Source organism: Cynocephalus volans, chromosome 10, assembly GCF_027409185.1.
Source record: "Cynocephalus volans isolate mCynVol1 chromosome 10, mCynVol1.pri, whole genome shotgun sequence".
Lineage (NCBI taxonomy): Eukaryota > Metazoa > Chordata > Mammalia > Dermoptera > Cynocephalidae > Cynocephalus > Cynocephalus volans.
Window position 1 is genome coordinate 103,627,299 of NC_084469.1, and position 24,490 is coordinate 103,651,788.

Below are 24,490 nucleotides of genomic sequence, written 5' to 3' on the forward strand. Positions count from 1 at the left end.
TGAGGGTCCCACTGCCACTATGGGTGAGCCTGACCAGGTGTACAGAAGAGACCCACTGGTTGGGCCTGTCTCAGGTCTGCCCTGGCCTGGTCTGGCCTGCCTCTAAAAGACCCCTAGGGCAGGCCAGGCCAATCCAGGAGGTCTCATATAGGCAGGCAGGTAGGGCCAGGGGGGCTATAGCAGTAAGCAAGCCAAGGGGGCCGCCATGGGCCAGGCCATTCAAAGAGGGTCCTTAGTGGCAGAGCAAGCCAGGCCAGGTGATCTCTTAGAGGCAGGCCAGGGGTCTCTTAGCACCAAGACATGCCAAGGGGGCCCAGGGACAGGCAAGCCAAGGGGGGCACCTAGTGGCAGGGGTGCCCTTAGTGACAGAGTGGCCCTTATGGCTGTGGTCTGCTAGGGACAGTCTAGTAAAGGGGGGCCCTATGGCAGAAGAACCAGTGGGTTACTTGGGCAAGACAGGACAGGCTGGCCCTTAGTGGTAGGAGGCTCTTGGCAGCATGCCTGGCCAGGGCAGCCCTTAATGGCAGGTGAGGGCACAGGGGCCCTAGGGGGAGTCCAGGCCATGGGTGTCCTTAGTGGAAGACCAGGCCAGGACAGAGGTGGCCCAAAGTGCCAGGACAGGACAGGACAGCACTTCCCTTGGGACGGCCCAAGAGAAATCGGTGGTCCTTGGCTCTGAGCCAAGCTGGGCCAGGCCAGCAGTGTCCTAGGGACAGTCCAGGCCAGGCTTGGGAAGCTGTAGGGGCAGGCCAGGCAGGGCCAGGGCTTCCTTAGGAGCAGGTCATGCCAGGTTAGGGGGCACTTGGAGTAGGCCTGCCTGACCAGGGGACCCTTAGTGGCAGGCCATGCCACTCTAGGGTGTCTGTAGAGGCAGGCCAGGGCAGGAGCCCCTAGGGACAGGCAAGGCCACTGGGGCTCTTAGTGCCAGGTCAGGCCAGGGAGGCCCTAGGGTCAGGCCAGCCAGGGAACCCCTTAGTGCCAGGCCAGGCCAAGGAAGCAGTTGGGGCAGGCCTTGCAGGCCCTTAGCAGAAGGGGGACCATTACCAGCAGGGGGGCCCTGAATAGTAGGTCTGGCCATGGAGGCCCTTAGTGCCAAGTATTCTGTTATAGCCACACAGAATGGACTAAAACAGAAAGTTGGTGCCAGGAGTGGGCTGTTGCTCGTAACAGGCACTGGAAAATGCGGAAATGGCTTTGGAGCTGGATGTTGAGAGTTTGGAGGAGTCTGGAGGACTCAGAAGAAGACTAAAAGATGATGGAAAGTTTGGAATGTCTTAGAGACCTATTAAATGGTGGTGAGCAGGGTACTTAAGGATGGAAATATGGACGGTAAAGACCATTCAAAGGAGGTCTCAGAAATAAGGAGTTTATTGGAAACTGGGGGCAAAGATCATCCTTGCTGTGAACTGGCAAAGAAGACTTGGGAGCCTCCACCCAGATTTCAAAGGATGTATGGAAAAGTCTGGGGGCCCAGGAAGAGATCTGTCACAGGGGTAGAGTCACTGCAGACAACCTTCACTAGATCAATGCCAAGTGGAAATGTGGGGTCAAAGTTGCAGCAGAGAAACCCCATCAGCACCATGTCTAGTGGGGCCATGAGAGCAGGACTGCCATGGAGACTTTGGACCTGTGGAGCTACAGAGTGGAACGACAGCCTGTGATTGCTGAAGTGTGGCCTGCAACCAGGAAAGTCATAGGAGCAGAGCTGCCCAAGGACTTGGGGACCCAGCCCCCACACCAGCATGCAGAGGACATGGAACGTGGACTCAAAGTACATGATTCACCATCTTTGAGATCCAATGCCTGCCCTGCTGGATTTTGGATTTGCTGAGAACCTGATACCCCTTTCTTTTGGTCTATTTCTCCCTTTTGGAATGGGAGTATGCACCCTATGTTTGTCCCACTACTGTATCTTGGAAGTAGATAAATTGTATTGATTTCGCAGATGGGATTTTGAACTTTGGACTCTTGAGTTGAAACAAGACTGTGGGGATGAAATGAATATATTTGCATGTGAAAAGAATGTGAGTTTTGGGGGGCCATGGGCAGACCATGCCAAACTGTATTGATTAAAAATGGTGGTGAGGTGTGTGGTTCTGAGGGCTTTAAAAGAAGAGCACATGAGAGTCTCTCTGTCTCTGCTCTCTCTGCTTCCACCATCTTGCAATGTGAGACCCCTGGGTCACTGTTACCACCACCAGATGGACTTTGTACTTCCTAACCTCAGAAACTATAAGCAATAAATTTCGTTTTTCTTTATAAATTACCCGGTTCCAAGTATTCTGTTATAGCAACACAAGATGGACTAAGACAGGGGCCGTGAGGCAGGCCAGGCCAGTGGGTCTCTTGTGTAGGCCTGGCCAGGCCTGCCCTTAGTGGGATTGGGGCCCTTAGCAGCAGACCTAGCCAGGGCAGCCCATAGTAGGAGGCCAGGAGAGGCCAGGGGTGCTCTTAGTGTGAGGGCAGGCCAAAGGGGCCCTGGGGCAAGCCATTTGAGGGAGGCCCTTAGTGGTAGGACAGGCCAGGTCAGACCAGGGGTCCCTTAGCACCAAGCACACCAAGGGGGCCCTAGGGCAGGCCATTTGAGGGGGCCCCTTAGTGGCAGTCCAGACTGGTGGGGGGCCCTTAGCAATGTTTTATTATTTATACATGGCCAGAAAGTTTTCTTTTTCATTAAAGTATCAAACTTATTTATGAAATGTCTATTTTAGTAATTATCCTCATTTTGGTAGTTTCTTCAGAATTTACATTTATGTTTTTTTCCACTCCCACATTTGTGTATTTTTATTTGAGTCAAATTTATTTCATTAAAATAAACAAAGCGAATACATGGTTTTTGTTCAGTTTTTATTATTCAACTAAACAGCTTTCCAATATATTAGTCTGTCAATTCTGTCATTTCCCCCTCTCCTGATAATTTTATTTTATTTTTTTGTGTGTGTTTCATTCCCCTATGAATCTTAGGTTTTTTATTACTTTCTTACCTTCTTATGATGAACAAGTAGTTTTAGAATATTTTGATATTTATTGTTTAATAATGACATGTAAGGGTGTGAATTTGCTTGAGAAAAGAAATTTGACTTTATCTGCTTTGTTTTAGCAACTTAACAATGATGGACTTTATTATGATTTTCTCCTCTTTTGTATTCCAAGTTGTGGATTGATGTATTATACCCATTTTGGAAAATCCTCAGCCATTACACCTTCAGTGACGGCTTCTGTCCCCTTCTCTCTCCCCTCTCTGTCCCCCTCTGAGTCCAATGACACATATGCAGTTGTAATGAGGCTCGTCCATCTCTGCTTCTTCTGTCTTCCTCAGGGCAGGCCCTTCAGGGATTTGGATGAGCATTCTAGTAGGTCACTGGTCAAGCATGAAAGACTGTGGCAAATCCACTCGTGACCTTTGGAGGTTTCAGCTTGCTGCTTTAGCACCCACACCCTGCAGCTTTAAAATGTGACAAAAATCTTGAGGGACCAATCAGCAGCCCTGTCCCTCTGGGGAAACATTATCTCCCAAGCACTTTGAGACTCCAGTCAGATTTTACTCTGACTTTTGGGAACCCTTGGCCTGGCTTCTCAATCCTCCATGTTTGTCCCCAAAACACAGAGAATGTCCTGTGGAAAACACCGGCTGTGTCAGTGCTGCTCGAGTTGTGTGATCTCTCATGCCAGCACCAGCCCTGAGTGACCAACCAATACTTCCCTGGTTTCTCTGTCCCCCACGTGGGCCAAGTGTGATCATCAGTCCCTGCTGAGAGTTAACAAAAACCCTGCCCTAGAAGTCTCCCTCTCTGAAATTCCAATTCATGTCATTATTGTTTCAACAACTCTGTTATGTCCTCTGGTTCACACAATGATACATGCTTTGCTTTTTTGTTCAATTAGACATCAGTCCTGAAGCTCTCTTCATTACCAATAAGTGATTTCCTTAATTTTTATAAAAGTGAATAATATATGTTTATGTAACCAGTTTTCTCTAAACAGACACTGGCTGGTTCGCAATCTTTTGCTACCTAAACCTGTGCAAATGAATATAGAGATAAATTTAAATGGATCAGGTACAAAAGGCTTGAGAACTTCTTCCAAACTCAGATTGATAACAAAACTGGGGAGGTCATCAAATAATATGGTAAAATAAATATTTTTAAGTTGTACATTTTATCACATGTAAATAGTTCCTTAAAATTTTTTAGGGAGGTAAATCATACTTAGAAAAGATTACATAGAATGTTTTATGTTTAAATATTAATGTCATATAAACTCCGCAGACTGGACACACACCAATGAACAGACTAGACAGATATTAGTTCCCAGTGTGTCCCTCCTGACCTCATTTCCCTCCTGTCCCCAGATGTGACCACTGTCAGAAATTTTGTAGTTATTTTTTTTTTTGTCTTTACCATCTATTATGTATCATTAAGAAGTGTTTTGTTTAACTTTCTCTCTTTTAACCTTTCCATGGAAGGATATTAATAGAATTACCCTGAACATGGTGATCATTGGTTTTTCTGCCTCGGTCTGTGTCACACATGCTGGCATTTGAGACTGTGTGTCATCCGATTTACCCATCCATTCCAGTGCTTGTAACGTTTGGGATGTTTTAAGTTTATTTTTTGCTCTTGTGAAAATGCTGCTCCTGTAATTCATGTTTGTTTCCAAATGCCCACATAAAACAAATCCTCAATTCGTTAGAGAGAAATTACTGGATTGTAGATTACATGTAATTTCAAATTTATAGGAAAAGCCAATGAGTGTGTGAATAGACCCACCATCTCTGCATGTGATCATTTATTCCACGAGATTAACAACATTGGAGTTGCCTCATTTATTAATTGTTGCCTATCAGTGTACATGCAATAGGATTTCCTTGTGATTTTTATATTGCTTCTTATTATCAATGGGATTGAGTATTTTTCCTATATGGTCTTTTGTCTCCTACAAAATATTTATCAGTTATTGTCTTTTAATTCATTTGTATGTTTATTGGTTTCTTATGATTTCTTTATATGCTCTGGACGCTAATCTTTTTCATTCGTAGGTACTGCATGTATTTTCTCCCAGATAGTGATTTATCTTTGCACTCCCTTTATTCTGCATTTTAACAAGCTATTAAATAGAACTGAATGTCTCAGTCTCTTACTTTGTATCATACTGTTTTTTCTTGTATAAGCAAACTCTCCCTATTCTGAAGTGTCAAAGGACAAAATTACAACAAATTTAGTTAAAGATCTCATTGTGATTCTACAATCAGGCCACAAGGTCATTCCATAAATTCCAATGAGCCAAGCGGAGGAGGCTGGTTTTATGAATAGAAAAGGCTGAAGAAAGTGGAAACAAAAACCGAGATGGACTGGTCTGGGCCGGCCCGTGGCTCACTTGGGAGAGCGTGGTGCTGACACCACCAAGTCAAGGGATAAGATCCCCTTACTGGTCATCTATAAAAAAAAAATAATAATAATGGACTGGCCATTTCAAAGTTACTTTCTTTGTAAGGTGGGGACAGGGGGACAGAACAACAGAAAAATAACTGATGATTTAACATCAGGTTACTTCTGGCTATCCTTTTTGTGTAGGAATTACAGCAGAGGGAACTTCATTCTTAGATCTATTGAAGATTAAACTGACCTGTTTGGGAAACTGGTTGTTACTTCTCCCTCCTGATTTCTCAGGAGGTCAGACCGCAACTTGGTTTAGATTTGGTGACATGGAACTTAGCAGGGGGTTGACTCCATTTTGATTTTTGGTCTGGTCTTTTGGAACCTAGTGCAGGGCCCTCATCTGAAACAATGTCCTCTTATAATTTTATTTAGCAGAAGTTATTAAAACACTTGCTGCAACTTCTAAAAATGTTGTAGTTTCTCCTTCACATGTAAACCTTCAATAAATTATTGCACATGGAGTTGATAGGAAGAAACTCATTATTCCACTATAGATAACCAGTTGTCACTGTCCAATGTGTTAATGTTTCTATCGTCTACCACTTTGCAGCAATGCCTAATCTGTCATCATCATTGTGAAATATGAGGATATTTGTATTTTATAACATGGAGACACTTTTATCTCTGAAATGAGCTCCACTCCTTGATGGGTATCTAATATACTGGGAATATTTTGTCTATATTGTTCACTGCAGACCTAGAACATGACCTGTCACACAGGAGAACACTACAAAATACTTATTTGACATCCAGTCTCAAGAGAAACATGCATACCTGATTCATACACAAATCTCATGATGGGGCCATAGAGAATGAACTGTTCTCATGTCCACCCCTTTTGGCAGAAGGATACCCCCCCACCTGTCCTGGTTGGGGAGGGGTCATCCTCAGCCCTCACATTCCACTTAAAAACCTGAGAACCAGGAGCCTAAGTTTCCGAGTGTCAGCAGCCAGACATGACAGGAGTTATGATGCTGAAGGCCTTTATGTGCTCTGGAATTCTTCCAGGAATAGGCCCCTCACTTCCAGACCCAGGTGGCTCAGTTAGAACATCACTGGTGTCTGTCCCCTCACTCAGCTGTCATGTCATCCTCTGAAGTCACCCCTGATGCTGTGTGACACCCTGCATCACTGTAGAGTTACCACCAAAAAAGGTGCTCACCAGATGTGTTCCCTGAGCTTTGGACTTCCCACCTTCTGAAACAGTGAAATGTAAGAGATGCATAGGGGCAAGTTAAGCAGGGGGGCAGTTTGCAGAGATTTTATGTCCTCTCCGGAGGCACTATGCTCCCAGTTCCTCGATGTGTTCATCAGCCCAGCAGCTCTCAGAACATTGTCATTTAGGGGTTTTTATGGAGGTTTCATCACATAGGCATGATTGGTCAAATCACTGACCATTGCTGACTAACTCAGTTAGGGGGCTGGGACTGAATGTTCCAACCTTCTGATCATGCTTTATTCTTTCTGGCAACCAGCCCCCATCCTGAAGCTACCTGTGGTCCTCAGTCACCAGTCATGTCATTAGCACACAAAAGATACTCTCATCTCTCTAGAGATTCCAAGGGTTTTAGAATCTGTGTGCCAGGAAACACCAAGATCAAATGTTTTTATTTTTTATTATATCACACCAGGAACAGAGCTGGGTGTGGCACTGAAAAAAGACAAAATCCCTGCGCTCGAGGAGCTGATGTATAATAAGGGACCCGAAGCCTGGCCATTCAGCTTAGGTGGTTAGAGCTCAGCCTTGTAACACCAAGGTCACGGGTTCTGATCCTCACACTGGCCAGCCACCAAAAGAAAATAAGAAGAAGAAAGAAAGAAAGAAAGAAAATACATAGTAAGGGATATCGCTAACTTGGTTAGGATGCAGTGTTACAACACCAAGGTCAAGGACTTGGATCCCCATACCCGCCAGCTGCGAAAAAAAAAAAAAAAACTATCTATCTATCTATCTATCTATCTATATTTTTTTTAATATATTTTTAAAAATTTTATTTATATATTTTATATATATATATATATTAAATAGCAAGTGAGACATTTGTTTAAGTTAAATGAATAAATTAGTATTTTAGATTTTAGGGGCTGTGGGGGAGGGCAAAGCGCAGGGAAAGCAACATCAGGCATTCTGGGGGAAGGAATTTAGTACTAAACAGGATCAATGAGAAGGTGAGATTTTCACAAAGAACTGAAAGAGGAAGTGAGGGAAGCCACGAGACTACCTGGGGTGAGAGTGCTCCAGGCAGAGGGAATGGCTGGTGCAAAGGCCCTGAGGCAGGGGACTGGTATGTTCAAACAGTAGCAAATAGGCCAATGCAGCTGGAGGGGAGCAAGTATGGGGAGCTGAGCAGGGAAATGAAGGTGGGGAGGTGGTGGGTCAGGCCTTGAGGACCACAAAGAGGACTTTGGCATTTACTCCAAGTAAAGTGGGAGCCATGGAAGGTTCTGAGCAGAGGAGGGAGTGCTCTGGCTCAAGTGTTCACAGGCACCCTTTGGCTGTTGTGGGAAGGATAACCTGCTCACTAGGATTAGTTGGGGAGACACTGTTCTCCCTGCCTTACCCATTGCAGAGCCTTCCAGAGCCAAGGCACTAGAGGTAGCCCCAGCCCTGATGAGGATTCTGCTGCATCAGGAACGGCCCTCAGCTGACCATCAACTTAGCTGTGAACCAACCCACCTTTCCTGGAAACTTTTATTTCTCACTCATGGAAATAAAAGAATGAACGTATTTGGGCATAACGGCTTTAATTTTTCTTGTAGAGAAAAGTGCACATTTTTTCCAAATTGGACATGCAGAAGAATCACATCCAGGATATACACGGCCAGCTGAGAGCTAGTTCAGTAGTGTGTTTCAGGACTGTCAAGGAACAGCCAGTAGCAGAAATGATCGCTTCAACATTCAGACACCTTACTTGTTTTTCTAAGTGGAATAGGAAAGACGCAAGAACATGACTCTCAGAGAAGGCAAAAAAAAAAAAAAAAGAAAGAAGAAAACGGAAGAACCCCAGCTGGCTGGTTAGCTCAACTGGTTAAAGCGTGGTGTTAAAACATCAAGGTCAAGGGTTCGGATCCCCATACCCGCCAGCCACAGGAAAAAAAAAAAAAAAAAAGCACAACCCCAAACCACCATGGTCACGGCAATTTTCCACCAAAACTGCCTGTGGAAAGACAAGCCACTAATAGCAAATGGTAGGAAAGAAGGCACTGGCAGATGGCTGTTCCTGACCTCAGTCACTGGGAGCTAGGAAGTGGTTTTCCCACAACCTTCGGTTTAATTTCTGTCTGTAAACTCAACAAACCTCCATCCCCCCAGTGATTTACAATGATATCAGCTCCATGTCCCCAGAGACCATCTTGAGTGAAACCCCCCCAAAATTATAAAATTAAAAAGTTGCCTTATTTTTAGAAGATACGAAAAAAAAAATTTTTTTTTCCCCTACATTATCCCATTCTGCTGAAAACCCTGAGGCAGCTCTCTCAGTTGCTACTTAAAGCCGAGCTTTTTGAAAAGCCTTATGTGAACAGAAAGCTTAGACTGGCTCAGGTACAGATGCGGCCAAAGCTGTTTTTTATCACAGGGGCTCCTCCTTATTAACAGCAATCTGATCCACCCCGTTTTTTTGGCAGCAGTTTAGAGACAATGGACCAGCCAACGAAATCTTGACAGGCCATGGTGCATCTTAAGCCTTTTTTAGTGGCCTTAATTTGATTTTAATATTAAAGCAACTAAAAAAAATTTTTTTTGACTCTTTCCCCAAATACTTTGTTTTTACAGGATTTATTCATTTCACCTTGCTCATCTAATTTGTGGGTATACAAAGATATCTTCACTTTGAAGATCTAGGGGCAGCCCCTAGTAGGGATAAACGGGGCTCCCTAGAAATAAAATCGAACTTGAACCAGGCCTTCCCCTCACACATTCCCCCAAGAAGAGGCTGAGCTCATGAAGGCTGCAGGGGATTGTGTTGGCTGCATAGAGTAAGGGAGGTGGCAACATAAACCACCCACTCAGCCATCCTCACACTGTCGGTTGTGTCGTGGGGCGTCAGCTGGTGTTCAGGGACCGAACGAGGTGCTGTGCCACCGGAGTTTGGACTTTGGTAGGCAGGAAGGCTGGCTGAGCTGGGAGGTTAAGATGTTAAGATCCAAACTGTACATAATCTCCAAGCAGGAGCCTCAACAAAAAACCTCTTCCACTTTCAAGCTGTGTCCATGAAGTGCACGCAGCGACAGCAGGTTACACAACCTTGCCTTGTCGCCCTTCCAGCCCAACCCCAAAGCATCCCTGAGAAACAAGTCCTCCATTAGCAAGAAACGTCCCATCACTGGGCCCTACTGATGACACGGCTCAGGAAATGGTCACTGGGTCTTCAAGGGTCCTCAGGTTGGAGGAGCCTGAGTTCTTACAGCAGAAAGTCGCCAGTGAGTGCAGGCTGTGGAAACATTGCTCAATATCCTCTTCTAGCAGGATGTAAGATTTGGAAAGACCTTGCTGAAAACACAATCAGCCCCCTGGCTCTGAGGTCAACTTCTAGCAGAAAGCCCTGAGTGGGAAAATGCTCGGGCTTGGGCGGTTCTTCACCTGCCCTCACCCCCCCCCCCCCCATTTTGGCCCATAGTTCTAGTTCAATTCAGAATCAGAGACACAGTGGACAAAACAAATAGTGGCAGGGGATGTGGATTCTGGGGGAGCTTGCAAGGCACTTCTGGAATCCCTGAAGCTGGGGGTAGAGAGGGGATCTGACTCCCTGTCCCTTCTACAATAGAGAAAGCTCCTTTATTTTTATTTTTCTGGTGGCTGGCCGGTACAGGGATCACACCCTGGACCTTGGTGTTATCAGCACCACGTTCTAACCAACTGAGCTAACCGGCCAGCCTTTGATAAGCTGCTTTAATACTGCTTTCACAGGTAGAGGGTCTGCGGGGGCCAAAATCGCCATCCCACCTTGGAGTCTCGAAGGTTCATGGGGCAGACTCAGGGACCAGACTGGGGGACCTGAGAAAGAGAAGCTGCCTTCCACATCTCCAGGGACCAACCCAAAGAAACACACTGCACCAAAGAGAAGACAAACCGTCTTCAGCCAGCTTGTGAACGCCAGTCAATGCCCAACGCAAAATGAATGGACCTGGAATAGGAGTCTGACCCAGAAGGCACTGTGGATGTCCCTCCATGAGGTGGGTGGGACATGCCACCCACACTACCCTGCTTAACACACCTTGTAAAGCAGCAAGCTCGTGCATATGTCCATGTCCCCAGGGCCCTGCCTGCAGTGCACAGCTGAGTCCCTAGGGTCTGCACCCTCTGACTGGGACTGCTTGAGCAGGCTGGTGGCCACGGTGATGTGGTGAGGGGGTAAGCCATGCAGGAGTGGGGGGCAGCTAATGGGAGGGAAAGGGGTGCCCTGAGCTTGGAGACAGCCCTTGTGGCTCATGCCTTGGTCACAGTCCCTGCCGAGGCAGAAGGGGGTAGGCGGGGGATGGGGGCCAGCTCTAGCAACTGCAGCTGCTAGGCTGGGGGGGCGGGGCGTCCCCCAGGGCTGGAGCTTTCCCATTACTGCCAGGGCTCGAGGTGGCTTCCAGGGACTCATTCATCTTCTCACAGATGACATCCACCAGGCGCTCGAAGACCTGCTTCACGTTGATGTTCTCCTTGGCGCTGGCCTCAAAGAAGTCAAAACCTACATGGACATAAGGTGGGGACACCCGTGAGACCCCCCCGAAGGGCAGGACCTGGGCTGTGGCATCACCTAAACCTGGGTTCCAGACCCAGTTCTGCCCTTTACACCGCTGTGGGATCCTGGCTGAGTACCTTCACCTCTGTGAGCCTCCGTTTTGCTCATCTGTAAAATGGGAATGACAATGATGCTGCCGATACCTAGCAGGCACGGGGGTGCCCACAGGTGACTGTGGCTCAGCCTCCACCCAGTTACTGCTGCGTGGAAAAGCGCAGCCAGAAAGCTCACCAAGCCAGGTATTTATGTGGACTTTTAAAATGGAGCCAAGTATTTCACGTGTTCTGGAAAGCACGCTCTAGGCCAAATAAAACAGAACTGAGGACTGGCTTCGCCCGGGGGTCACCAGTTTGCAAACTAGGCAGATAATGACAGGTTTCCCAGTTGGTGGAGAACACGTGATACATACAGTTCTGGGCCTATAGAATGAACTGGAAATGGAAATAATAATAATAATAATAATAGGCAGTGCTTACCCTGTGGCAGGAATTAACTCATTTAATGATGCTATCAGGTTCATATTATTTCAGCCCGTTTTACAGATGAGGAAACCAAGACACAGACAGGTGAAGTCACTCACCCAAATTCACACACACAGGTAATGTGTGGCAGAGCTGGGATTCACACCCAGGATGCTTGGCTGGAGTGAAAAGAATAAATATTCCTATTCTCCCACCTTGGGCCTCGCAAGGAAGGGCAGGCTGGTGACTCCTCCTGACGAGGGGGCACAGAGTAGGTCTGAATATATTGTTAGCATCATGGTGGCCACTGTCTGTCATTAAAAAAGAAGTTTGTCCTCCCAAAGGTGAGAAATGGTACAAATGCTCTGGGGACTTGCACAAGGTCCCTCGCTTACCAAAAGTGGCCCATCAACCTGAAAACAAGGGTGTACGTGACAATCCTTCCTGAACCCATTTAAGGTAGCTTCAGGGTATGCTTGTAGGGAGCTGTCTCTGCACAGAGGCCCACGTGTCCCCACCTGCCACACCCACCAAAGGGGTCCAGAAATTCAGACACTCGCCACATTAAACAGCACAGAGTAACGGGCCTCTATCCCGCTGTCATGCGGTACTATAAACCATGTAATCGTTCATTAGTTAGATGTATAATTATCCCTTTACCATCCATCTCTGCTAGAACACCAGCTCCAAGAGGATAGAATCTCTGTCCACTTGGGCTGGCCGGTTGGCTCAGTTGGTTAGAGCACAGCCTTATAACACCAAGGTCACGGATGCAGATCCTCGTACCAGCCAGCCATTAGAAACAAAATAAAACAAAGAGTTTCCCTCCACAGCTGCCGTCCCAGTGCCTGGCACAGAGCAGGTGCTGGGAAACTCTTTGCTGAATGACTGAACAGATGAATGGGTGAATAAATGAATGACAGAAGCAGGACATGAACTCCGATCTCTTACTCTGAGCCTAATAATTATTCACGCCGCCCCATTGTCTTCCTGGGCAAATTTGGTATTTCCTTACCCACATGTGGCTCTGCCTCATACGATCTGTGTTCTTTATTTTTCTGACTATGTTCATTAGAGAAACTCACTAGAGAAACTAGAAACTACAGAAAAGTGTCAAGACAGATATAAAAGTTATTTGTCATCTCATCACTCAGAAACAGTTACGATTGGTGTTTTGCTATTTAGCTTTCTAGTCCTTTTTCTATATAAATATACAATTGTTGGGTTTGTAGGGGGTGCGTGTGTGGCTTTTGTTTTTCCTACAAAATTGGGGCCAAGGGGCTGGCCGGTTAGCTCAGTTGGTTTGAGAGCAGCCTTGTAACACCAAGGTCAAGGGTTTGGATGCCCATACCAGCCAGCCACCAAAAAAAAAAAAAAAAAAAGGAATCAAATTCTCTTTTGTATTTTAAATTGAATGACAGAGAATGGGAGCCCCCACTTCACCCCGAGTCACCAGTAGGTATTAGAAACATTTCCAAGTATTCCAGCCCAGGGCGGGTCATAATTAATTTCACCACTCCCAGGCAAATTGGGCATCCAGGGAGTTGCCCATAGAACAAAGACCCAGTTTCTCCACCAAATCAATGGCAAGAATAAAAAGGGAAACAGGACCGGTATAGCTCAGGGGTCAGCAAACTTTCTCTGTAAAGGGCCAGATAGCAAATATTTTAGGCTGTCTGGGCCATACAGTCTCAGTCACAATACTTGAGTCTGTCCCTAGAGCACAAGCAGCCATAGACAATACACAATTGAATGGGCATAGCTGTGTCCCATTAAAACTTCACTTAGAACACTAAAGTGTGAATTTCATATCAATTTCACATGTCACGAAATCTTACTATTTTTTTCATTTTTTTTTTTTCCCAACCGTTTAAAAAAGTAAAAACCATCCTTAGGTTGTGGGCTGTACAAAAATAGGGGATGGGCTGTAGTTTGCTGATTCCTTATATAATATAAAAGAGACTGAAGAGAAAAACCAGTTGCCTTGTAGGGTCCCAATTCAAATTAACTCTAAGATTTTGACAACAATTAGAGAAATTTGGTATGGATATCAGGGAATGACTGTTCATTTTGTTTGATACAATAATGGCACGGTGGGTGGGCTAAAAAAAAAAGTCTTTTTTAAAAAATCAATTGGAGCTGCATATCAAAGTGTTTACAGATAAAACGGCTTGATGCTGGGGATCTGCTTTACAATATTCTGGGGGAAAAAAGAAAAGTTTTGGGGAGACTAGATGATTCAAGATTGGATAAATGTTGAAAACTGTTGCAGCTGGATAATGTTTCCTGGAAGTCTGTTATACGTTCCTTTCTCCTTTTGTATGTATTTGAACACTTCTATCATCAATAGGTGGGGTTTTTTGGTTTGTTTTTCTTTTTTAAGGGCTGGCGGGTAAAGGGATCGAACCCTGGACCTTGGTGTTATCGGCACGATGCTCTAAGCAACTGAGTTAATGGGCCAGCTCTCCTAAATAGTTATTTTTATTTATTTAATTTTTTATTCTTAAATGAGAGAGGGGTTTTTATTGTTTTTTATTGTTATAAAAGCAAGTTCGGCCCCCTCTTGCTCTGTCTTGTCCTTCTGCCTTCTGCTATGGGGTGATGTGGCAAGAAGACCCTCACCAGACACTGCCCCTCGACCTTGAAATTTCCAGCCCTTGAAACTGTAAGAGACAATTCTTTTTTTTAAATAAATTACCCAATCTGTGGTATTCTGTTAAAGCAACACAAAATGTACTAAGACAGTGGTTTTATTTAATTTTTCTTTTGTAATAAACTTTTTAGTTTGGAATAATTTTATTTATTTATTTATTTTTGGCGGCTAGCTGGTAACAAGGATCCAAACCTGTGACCTTGGTGTTATACCAGGCTGTGCTCAGGGCCGGCCTGTGGCTTACTTGGGAGAGAGTGTGGTGCTGATAACACCAAGTCAAGGGTTAAGATCTCCTTACCGGTCATCTTTAAAAATAAATTAATTAATTAATTAATTAAAATAAATAACAGGCTGTGCTCTAACCAACTGAGCTAATCAACCAGCCTGTTTTTTGTTTTTTGTTTTTTTTAGTTTGGAATAATTTTAGACTTACAGAAAAGGTGCAAAGATAGTTTAGAGAATTCCCATATACCTCTCACTGAATTTTCCCCTAATGTTAACAGCTTATAAAACCATGATATATTTGTCAAAGATAGGAAACCAAAAGTGGAACATTACTATCAACTAAACTATAAACTTAATTTGGATTTCACCAGTTTTTTCTATGAATGGTTATTTTTAAGAGGGTTAAGAACATCTGTGAATCCATCTAACAGATTCATACTCACAAAGAAATACGTGTAAAGATTTTTGCTGTGGTTGTGTTTGTCAGAGGAAAAGGCTAGAAACAACCTTCATATTTGTTAATAGGGGAAAATGTGGCTGGGCAGTTAGCTCACTTGGTTAGAGCATGGTGTTGATAACACCAAGGACAAGGGTTTGCATCCCCATACTGGCCTGCCACCAAAACAAAACAATAACAAAAAATTGCAGTGGAATAGTATGCAGCCACGAAAAAGGAAGAGGTAGTTCTGGGGCTGCTGGGGAAAGATTTTTAGGATATATTATTTAGTGGAAAAATTCAAAGTGCAGAATAGGGTGTATAACAAGTGACTGTCTGTGTAAAACAAAAATGTAGCCAACATGTCAACGCCTATGAGTACTCAGGATATTTCTGGAAGGAGATACAAGAACCAGGGAATCTGGGGAGATGAGAACTGGAGCTGGGAAATGATTCACCACTGATTCCCTTTCCTGTGCCTTTTGGATTTTGCACCTAGGGTGCTGGCTTGGATGGGAAGGCTGGGGGTGAGGTAGGGATGGAGCACATCAACTTTGAGAAAGACCTTGAGGTTTTCGCCCATAGGGTGCAGAACTAGTGAGAAAACAACAGAAGCTTCTAAGGTGAGCAGCCACAGGCTGGATAATAATAACGATGCATCAAGCTTTGTGTGCTTTGACATCAGATCACAATCATGCTGGCTAATGCTTAGATAGAACCTACGTGTGTTCCAGACTCTGTTATAACTGCTTCATACATCATAACTCATGTAACCCCCATGGCAACTCAACAAGGTGGGGCCGTTCTTACTCCCATTTCACAGATGAGCAAGTATAGGCCCAGGAGGGCAAACTCACCAGGGCAAGATCGCAGCCACACAAGTTAATGTAGAAATAAGCATCCGCTTATTTAAGCTTCCTATTAGGTGTATGAGGCAGTTGCAGTTCTCACCTGTTTCTCAGTTGGAGAAACAGAGGCAGAGAGGGGAGGTGACGTGCCCAAAGTCACACAGCTAGGGAGCTGAAGTCTGGGATTCTGGCTCCAGAGTCTGGGTACCTAACATGCCTGGGTCCTTCTGCCTGGGAAGGTCTTTCTTGGTTGTATTTTTGGGAAGGGGAAGGGCCAACAGTACTCCAGGACAAGATTTTCTTTCAGCTTAAATTTTGACTAGATAATTCATTCACTTGGTTCAGAAAAGTAGACTGAAAAGTCCCCTTCCGACCCTGGTGCCCAGCCTCCCAAGTTCTCAGATACACACGGGTCACCGCTGTTACTGGATTCTTGTGTCTCCTTTCAGAATTTCTTTAGCCAAACAGAAGCATATATCCTTTCTCTTGCCCTTTGTATACACTAATGCAGAGGTTAGCAGGCCAAATCTGGTCCATATCCTGTTTTTGTAAATAAAGTTTTATTGGTAGACGGTCATATCCATTCATTTATGTATTGTCGGTGGGGACTTGCATGCAGAGTTAAGTAACTGCCACAGAGGCAGGATGGCCAAAAATACAATCTGGCTCTTTAAGAAAAGGTGTACCAACCCCTGGACTAAAGGAAGCAGCCAGACCCACTATTCTCTAGCCATTTGATTTTTCCACTTAACCATGTATCGCAGCGATCTTGCCAAATCAGAACATAAAAAATGTCCTTATCTTTTTCCACGGCTTTGTGGTATTCCACCATGTGAATATATCTATGTTTGGCTGGTTCTCCCATAATGAGACATTTGGGATTTTTCCAAGATTTCACTCCTACTAACAGTGCTATGACTGGGTATACACTTGCTATGGATTAAATTGTGCCCCCTAAAGTTTCATGTATTAGAACCTTAACCCCCACTGTGACAGTGTTAAGAGGGTGAGAAATCCTATTATGGTTATTGAAAGATGGGCTCTTGACGAGGTGATTAGATCGTGAGGACTATGGCCCAGTGAATGGATGGTGGCCATGGCTGAGTCTGATGGCTTTAAAAGGAGAGCGCATGAGAAACTTTCTGCTCAATCCATCTGCCCTTTGACACCCTGCGTTGCTGTGTAGAGTCACCACCAAGAACAAGGCCCTCACCAGATGTGTTTCCTGGAATTTGGGCTTCCCAGCCTCTGAAACTGTAAGCAGTAAATATTGTTTCTCCACAAATTACCCAGTTTCAGGTATTCTGTTATAAGCAACAGAAACAGACTAATACAACACTATACATGCTGCTTCTCACATGGGTGAGGATGTCTCCAGAAGATATTTCCAGAAATGGTTTGGCTGGGTTCCCAGGGCACAAGCAGTGGGGCAGAGGGAGTTTCCGTATGTGAATTCCCTTGAAATTAAATGGAGAAGGTGGCATACACATGGGTATTTTTCTGGGCAGATCCTGAAAGGGCTGATCGTGACTGTGGTTGGGGCTGGGGCCTGAGGGTGGGGATGAGGTTTTGATTCTATGAGACCCAGGGCCTGTGGCCCAGGCTGGGCACTAACCAAGGTCATCGGCGAGCCTCCGGCCATCCTCGGTAGATACGACACGCTCGTCCTCCAGGTCACACTTGTTCCCCACAAGGATGACCTGGGCATTGTCCCAGGAGTAGGTTTTGATCTGCGTGGCCCTGTGGAGTTACAGGCCATGAGCTAGGGGTTAAGGGTCAGGGGAGAGGGTGAAAGTCGGGGGTGCTTGGCCAGTAAGCACTCACCAGTCCTGCACGGCGGCAAAGGACTCCTGGTTGGCGACGTCATACATGAGCAGGAAGCCCATGGCCCCACGGTAGTAGGCTGTGGTGATCGTCCGGTAGCGCTCCTGACCCGCCGTGTCCTGGGCACACAGCAGGTTCAGGTGGCCAGAAGCCACCCTGTACCCCACCTCGCACCACCCCTGCAGGGCCCTGCTGAGAGGAGCACTGCTCTGTGCTCACTGCCCCAGTCTGATGAGGGAGACATGGACCTGCCCACACAGCCTCTAGTCTGAGGGGCAAGACGTACTCATTCTCAAGGGACCCCCCCAGTGTGACAGGGGAAACATGGCCCTACCCTTTGATGGGTTCCCAGTCTGAGAGGTCGGTGGCCTCTCATAGACTTAGCCCCCCTGGTCCCATCTCCAAGAACCAACTTAATGACCATGAACCACTTGGGCAGGAGCTCAGTCGGGGTCCCCGGGCTTGCCCTGACATGGTGCCCATCTCTCTTTCCTATTCAAACCTGCCCCGAGTTAATACTATTTCTCCCCTCAGCCCCCAAGGAATAGTACTGTCTCCCCACGGGTTCCCCCAGGGCAGTGCACGTCCCCCTTGTCCTGATGAATTCACCTCCTAGGTAATACTCCCCTATGTGTCACACCTCCCCCAACCCCCTCCCCAACTTTGGGCCACTCTCCCTCACCTAGGAACCTTCTCCACAGTCCTAACCTGCCCACGAACTTCCCTGGAGGGACTCCTGCCCCTCACCACAGACCACTCACCCAGATCTGGAGCTTGATCCTCTTGTCATGGCGGTAGACGGTCTTGACCTTGAAGTCGATGCCCACAGTGCTCACAAAGGCGGGCGTGAAGGAGTCGTCCGCATATCGGAACAGGAAGGACGTCTTGCCCACGCTGCTGTTACCAATCAGCAACAGCTTGAACATGTAGTCGAAGTTCTGGTCAGCCGCGTCCCGGGGGCCCGCAGGGGGGTCTCCAGCTGATGCCATCTTGGCAGGAGCCTCTTGGGGGGAGCCCTGCGGGGAATAAAAATCAGGCCTGGATTCAAATCCCAGCTCTACCACTTGGAGTCCAAGTGTCCCTGGCTACAATGCCTGCTCTCTCTGGACCTCGGTGTCCTCTTCTGGAAAACGGGATGGGTGTCAGAGTCCCTACTTGAAAAATGATTGGTTGTGAGCCTGACATTAGTTTCTTAGGGCTGGCTGGTTAGCTCAGTTGGTTAGAGCATGGTATCATAACACCAGGGTCAAGGGTTCGGATCCCTGTACCTGCCAGCTGCCAAAAGAACCTGAATTTCTTTATCCATTCAGCAAACATTTACTAAGTGCCTAGTGTGTGCCAGGCTCTGTTCTCCTTGGAGACACAGCTGTGGATAAGTCAGGAAAAAGCCCACCCTTGGGGCAGTCATACTCCTTCCCATGGGAGGTTACTGATACACTTAATGGTCCTAAGACAGTGCCTGGCATATAGTTGGTACTCCATAAACGTGACTGCTGTTTACTCTTCACACCCTCCTGCAAAATTGAGCCTCTGTTCGGGTTGGGGGAGGCCCTTCCTGTCTTGAGGCGCAGGGCCAGGGTGTGGGGGAGCACAGAGCGTTCCTCCTTTGGCTGCTGAGGAACCAGACTCTGCAGAAGGTACAGGTGTGGACTTTGCCCCAGGTGAGCAGCTGTCGTGGCCCAGGTGTGAGCGGGGGGTGAGGGGGTGGAGGAGACCTGCCAGCTGGATGGAGCCCCCCGTCAGGGCTCGGGTGTTGACTTTAGCAGGTGTCTGCCACTGGGGTGCCTGCCCTGCCCCCACACAAGTTGAATCTAACCCCTTCCATGATGCCCAGGGCGAGGGGGGTTTCTGTGGATACAGCCCAGGTTTGAAGCCCAGCTCTACCCCCAAATGGGTACCGCCATTTCTATTTGTCAATGGGGCCGGGCCTGTCTCTCTCCGCCAAGGCTGACTCACCCCAACCCCAGCCCACAGAGGCATGAGTGAGAGTCCTCAAATCCAAGAAAACCATCCCAGCTACCTAATTATAACAAGCCCCACCAGCTCGGCTCCCACCGCCCCCCACTCCTGGTCCTTCCTCTCCAGGCAATCTATCCCACGGCCAGGCTGCTCCCCTGTGCCCACTCCAACGTCTTGTTTCCTCTGGGTCCAGCTTGCCCCCTCAACCCTCATTCCCTCCTCAGGCCTCAGTTTCCCCAGCTGTCTATGGCTGCTCCCTGAACCACACAGGGGGGCTACAAAAGGCCTGGATGAATGACGGGCACACAGGCAGAGCAAGCCCTGGCAAAGCTGTTTCTCAACCACCTCTGGGGCTTTTTTCATTTTAAAGGAGGACCCAACCGGCCCCACCCCGTGTTCCGGGAGAACGAGTTTGAGAGGGGAAGAGAAGCGGCAGGAAACCTTTCCCCATGCTGGGCAGGGCTGCCAGGCCGGGGCCCCAGCCCCACCCCGAGCCTCAGCCCCCCTCTGTCAGCCGGTGCCACCTCTTCCTGACCATCTGCCGACCCTCCCTCACGCCTGGCACTAGGTAAGTGTCCACGGATGGCTCGGTTCTGGCCCCCTTCACTGGATTTGGGGCGGCCCAGCTGGTGCAGGGGAGCTCAAGAGCTTCCCCCATCACCATATGGTCCCATCGCGGGTCCCCAGCTGGGCTCTGTGCTCCGCCCGCGCCCCATTAGCGCTCCCCGATGAGCCCAGCTGGGTGGGGGCGAGGGCAGAGGCGTCCCCTGCAGCCCCGCCTTTGTTCCCCAGGCCCCCGGCCCTCCGCCTAATCCCCTGCCCCCCGGACCTGCTGAAACACCGAGGTGCGGGGCTGGGGGCGCTCCCTCCGAGGGGGTCACCTCGCGCGGGCGGTGCTGCCCCCGGGGGTTCTTCCTCCGAACTCGCTGCGGCCTGTCTCTGGCCGCGACCCCGGCCCCGCAGCCGCCGTCACCGCTGTCCGCAGCCACCCGGATCCCGCACGGGCTCCGCCCAGATGGAGGAGGAGGGGCCGAGTCCGGGGCGGGGCCTGCAGCGAGCGGGGGGCGGGGCTTGCAGCAAGCGGGGGGCGGGGCTGAAGCGCACCGCGCCTCCAGAGCCCGCCCCCAGCAACAACCATCTTTTTCCCCCGCTATAGGTAGAGATCTCCTGCTACGTGTCCAGCGGCTAAGAGCGAGGACTCTGGAGCGGGGTTCGAATCCCAGCTCCACCACTTTCTAGTCTTGTGACTTTGGACTCATTACTTAACCTCTCTGGGCCTCAGTTTCCTCTTCCGTTAAGTGGCCCATAGCAAGAATACCCACCTCACAGGGTTGTGGGGGAATTCTGATCTAACTAATGTTTGTAAAGTGCAGTGCCTGGACTAAAGTGGGCTGGTCCCTTTGCTAAATATTCTTTAGGGCTCTTGGAAGTAAACCCGCTTTTATAGTTAAGGAAACTGAGGCTCAGAGAGGGACAGCTTCTTGCCTAAGGCCACTCAGTAAGGAGATTTGGCATCCAAGCCCAGCTGAGGTCCCAGAGTTTTCTTCAAGCCCACAGTTATAATTGTTCAGACTTTGCTGGTGTTCAAATCCCAGCAACTCTACCTCAAGCCACTTGCCAAAATTCTCTGAGCCTTACAACAGTAGCTGCCTCCAAGGGCTGCCACATGGATGAACTGAGATGAAGTGCATTAGTTAGGAAGAGCTGGGTTATGCTCAGTAACAAGCAGCCTCCCAATCTCCATAGCACCCAGCAGCCAAGGTTTGCTTCTCACCACGGTTATTGTGGTTAAGGGAAAATGCAGCAAATTATGCACCATCTTGTAACACTTCTCCTTGGATGTGACACATGCCACCTCTGCTCACGTCTTTTTTTTTTTTTTTTTTTAAAGATGACCGGTAAGGGGATCTTAACCCTTGACTTGGTGTTGTCAGCACCACGCTCTCCCAAGTGAGCTAACCGGCCATCCCTATATGGGATCCGAACCCATGGCCTTGGTGTTATCAGCACCACACTCTCCCGAGTGAGCCACAGGCTGGCCCTCTCTGCTCATGTTTTATTAGCCAAAGCAAGTCACATGGCCACTCCCAAGGTCAGTGAGCTGGGATTGTCTTCTAGGATCAGAACCAGCTATTGTTACAACAATACATGGTGTGTGCAAAAGTTAGCACCATGCCTGGCATACAGCAGGTGCTCAACAAATGGGCACCAGCATAGGAGGGGCTTAGGGACTAAAAAAGCTGACACTATCATAGAGGGGGCTTAGGGCTGCAATAGCTGACACTCCAAATCATCATGACTTATGAATGGGGAAACTGAGGCCCCTTAGCTCAACCCTTGCTCTCCCCTCCCCCTGCTTCTCATGGAGGGAAAAATGACAGCAGCCATTTCCAAAGAAGCATTTATTGGCATGCAGAACCCATACTAGAGGCTCCTGAGGCCCAGGGCAAGGCCAGCGAGACAGAGACCGTTGCTCAGGAGGCAGCCCAGGTTGCAAAGGGAGGACAGGCCATGGTAGCGGAAGAAATTTTGGCGGACAGCGCTGTACTTGGGATCCTTCTCCCGCAGCTGGCGGTAGGGGTCAGGGCCCTGGTGTCTCCCTGGCACCTCCCCACCCAGGCCTCGCTCCTTCTCCACAGTCTGCATGGCCCACATGGCGGCCGTGGTGCGGGGCTCCAGCCAGCGGGCATTGATGGTGGCCAGCGTGAGGCTCAGGAGCAGCAGGCAGAGCTGGCAGGGGTGGCAGGAGAACAAGGTGAGCCAAACCTGGGAGGCAGCAGGGACCCTGGGGAGGGATTTTCTGCATCCTCCCAGCCTAGAGGGAGATGCGGACAGCACTGGATCAAAGCAGTCCTCCCCTTCCTTCCCTGAACCCAGACTGGGGCCCCCAAAGCAGAATTCCAGCTCTTGTAACCTGAAACTGGCAGCCCCTAAGGAAAGGCTCCATCTCCATCTCCTCTATTCCCCCACCAAACCTCCTGATCCTCCTTTCCTCTGATACCCAGACTGGAAGTCTCCAGGGCAGAGTTGTCCCCTCCCCTGACTCTTCCCAAAACTGAGGATATCTAAAAGAAAAAATTAGCACAGAGCAAAATAACTGCTCCTTCATTCCCCCAAAACAGGGAGCCTAAGACAGAGCCCATCTCTTTCCTCTGTGGCTCCAGCCCAGACCCAGAAGCTGACATTGGGCCCACAGGGAATAAATAAAAAGTCTGAAGTTCCAAATACCCATAATCCTCTCCTGCCTCTGTGGGATTATTCTGGGAACACCTGTCAGGACTCACCTGCCCACATCTGAGGAATATAATAGAGGCAGGGGGAGGACAAGGTAGAGAAATCGGAGATGCAGAGACGATTCCTTGCCTTGTGGCTGGGAAAATGTGTGGATGGGGGCAGGAAACCAATTCCCAGTCAGGCTGGTTTTTAAAACAATGAGCTGGGGTCAGGGCCCCAGCCCAGCTGAGTCACGACAAGTTGGCGGCAGGCCCAGCCAGGAGAAGGAGAGAGAGAGCAGCAGCCAGTGGGGCTGCCGGGGACAGTTGTGCAGGCTGCACACTGCTCAAGGATATCCAGAGCCCAACTTTGTATCCACCAGAAAGAAGGGGCACTTTTTTTTTCTTGAAAAGGTGTAGCCATAGGTGCTCACAGGGTCCTGGGAACAAGTCTCCAGAGGGTAATGGCACTCAAGCCCGCGTACCTGGCTGCCATCCCAGAATGTGAGCTGAGCCCAGGCGTGCTGAGGAACCAAGATGCAGAGGTTGATGAAGGAACATGCCATGGAGATGTGAAAGTATAAAGGGAAGAGTTTGCTCTGCACCTGGCCAAAGGTATGTCGGGAAAGGTGTCGGAAAAGCAGGAAACCTGTGGGGGTGCAGGAGCCACACACCTGTTAGGACACTTATAAGTCCCCTTCCCATTCTTGTCCTCACCCCAGGTATCCATGATGTCCAGGCTGAGGATCCCTACCTGAGACGAAGGTCACCCACATTTGCATGCCCCAGGCACCTGACAAGACCAGTAGATGGACCACCTTAAGCAGGCCTCCCGGATTCCCACCTTCCTCCATCTTGCAGCCCTGGAAAGGAGAAATGAGGCTACTCAGAGCTCCCTTTACCTTTGTCCTCGTGGCCTTCAACCCCTCTGAGCCTGCTCAGGGCCAGGGTCACAGCCAATCCAGCAGAGATCCAGGAAAACAGCCCAGAAATGGGGGTAGGGAAGACCCAGAGCAGTCCTGTGACAACCTCCGACCCCATCTCTCCAGATGTCAGCCCTCAAGATCTCAGGTTCACGGGACCCCAAAATCCATGCCACCTCAGAGACCCCAATTTCAGCTCCAGGAGCTCAAGCTCGCAGTTCTAGGTCTTCAGAGATCACTTCGGTGACTCCCAAATATCACCCCAGGGATCTAGTTCTAACAATCAAGACCCCTCCTCTCATAACAGAATCCCAGATATATGAAGATCCTCAAAGCACCCCCGGAGAGCCCATCTAATCTTGGGAAACCCCAAATCTCATCCCCAGGACACCGACCCCACCATTGGGAACCCGGATCTAAACCCACAGCACCCGGAGTCCGAGGCCGAAGGCTCCAGGGCCGGATCTCAGGGGCCAGACGGGCTGATTCGGTACCTCACTCCCGTGCTCCCGGGGTGGACCGCAGACCTCCTAGGCCGCTTCCCCTCGTGGGCCCCCCTCCCACCACCAACCCAAGAACTCGTCCCGCCTCCCCAGCTGAGCCAGAAACCAATCGGGTCGCAGATCTGCTGTCCCTCCCTCTTAGGTATTGACTAATCGATTAGCAGAAATCCTCCTGCAATCCCGCCCCCTCGCCGGGCTTATCCAATTGCACCGCTGCTGCTAAGAGCTGCGGAAGCGGGAAGGCGCCAATGAGGGGTCGGTTACCTCGGCGGGGGC

At 48.6% G+C, this 24,490-nt stretch overlaps 1 protein-coding gene across 4 annotated transcripts; it reads right to left on the reverse strand.

The window, feature by feature from the left end:
* Positions 1-8,181: 8,181 nt before the first annotated feature.
* Positions 8,182-24,273, reverse strand: LOC134387975 (ras-related protein Rab-3D). 4 transcript variants are annotated; one of them, XM_063110656.1, is made up of 7 exons: positions 24,206-24,273; positions 23,543-23,651; positions 23,274-23,437; positions 18,379-18,633; positions 17,618-17,736; positions 17,409-17,533; positions 8,182-11,116 (listed from the first exon to the last, which is right to left on the reverse strand). In XM_063110656.1, exons 2-7 carry the CDS (start codon positions 23,640-23,642, stop codon positions 10,929-10,931), a joined length of 951 nt encoding a protein of 316 aa, XP_062966726.1. In that variant the 5' UTR covers positions 23,643-23,651; positions 24,206-24,273; the 3' UTR covers positions 8,182-10,928. The 4 variants fall into 4 exon arrangements, with proteins under 4 accessions (XP_062966726.1, XP_062966725.1, XP_062966727.1 ...); XM_063110655.1 differs by having other exon boundaries at positions 24,143-24,216; XM_063110657.1 differs by lacking the exons at positions 23,274-23,437; positions 23,543-23,651; positions 24,206-24,273 and adding an exon at positions 20,406-20,520.
* Positions 24,274-24,490: the final 217 nt, after the last annotated feature.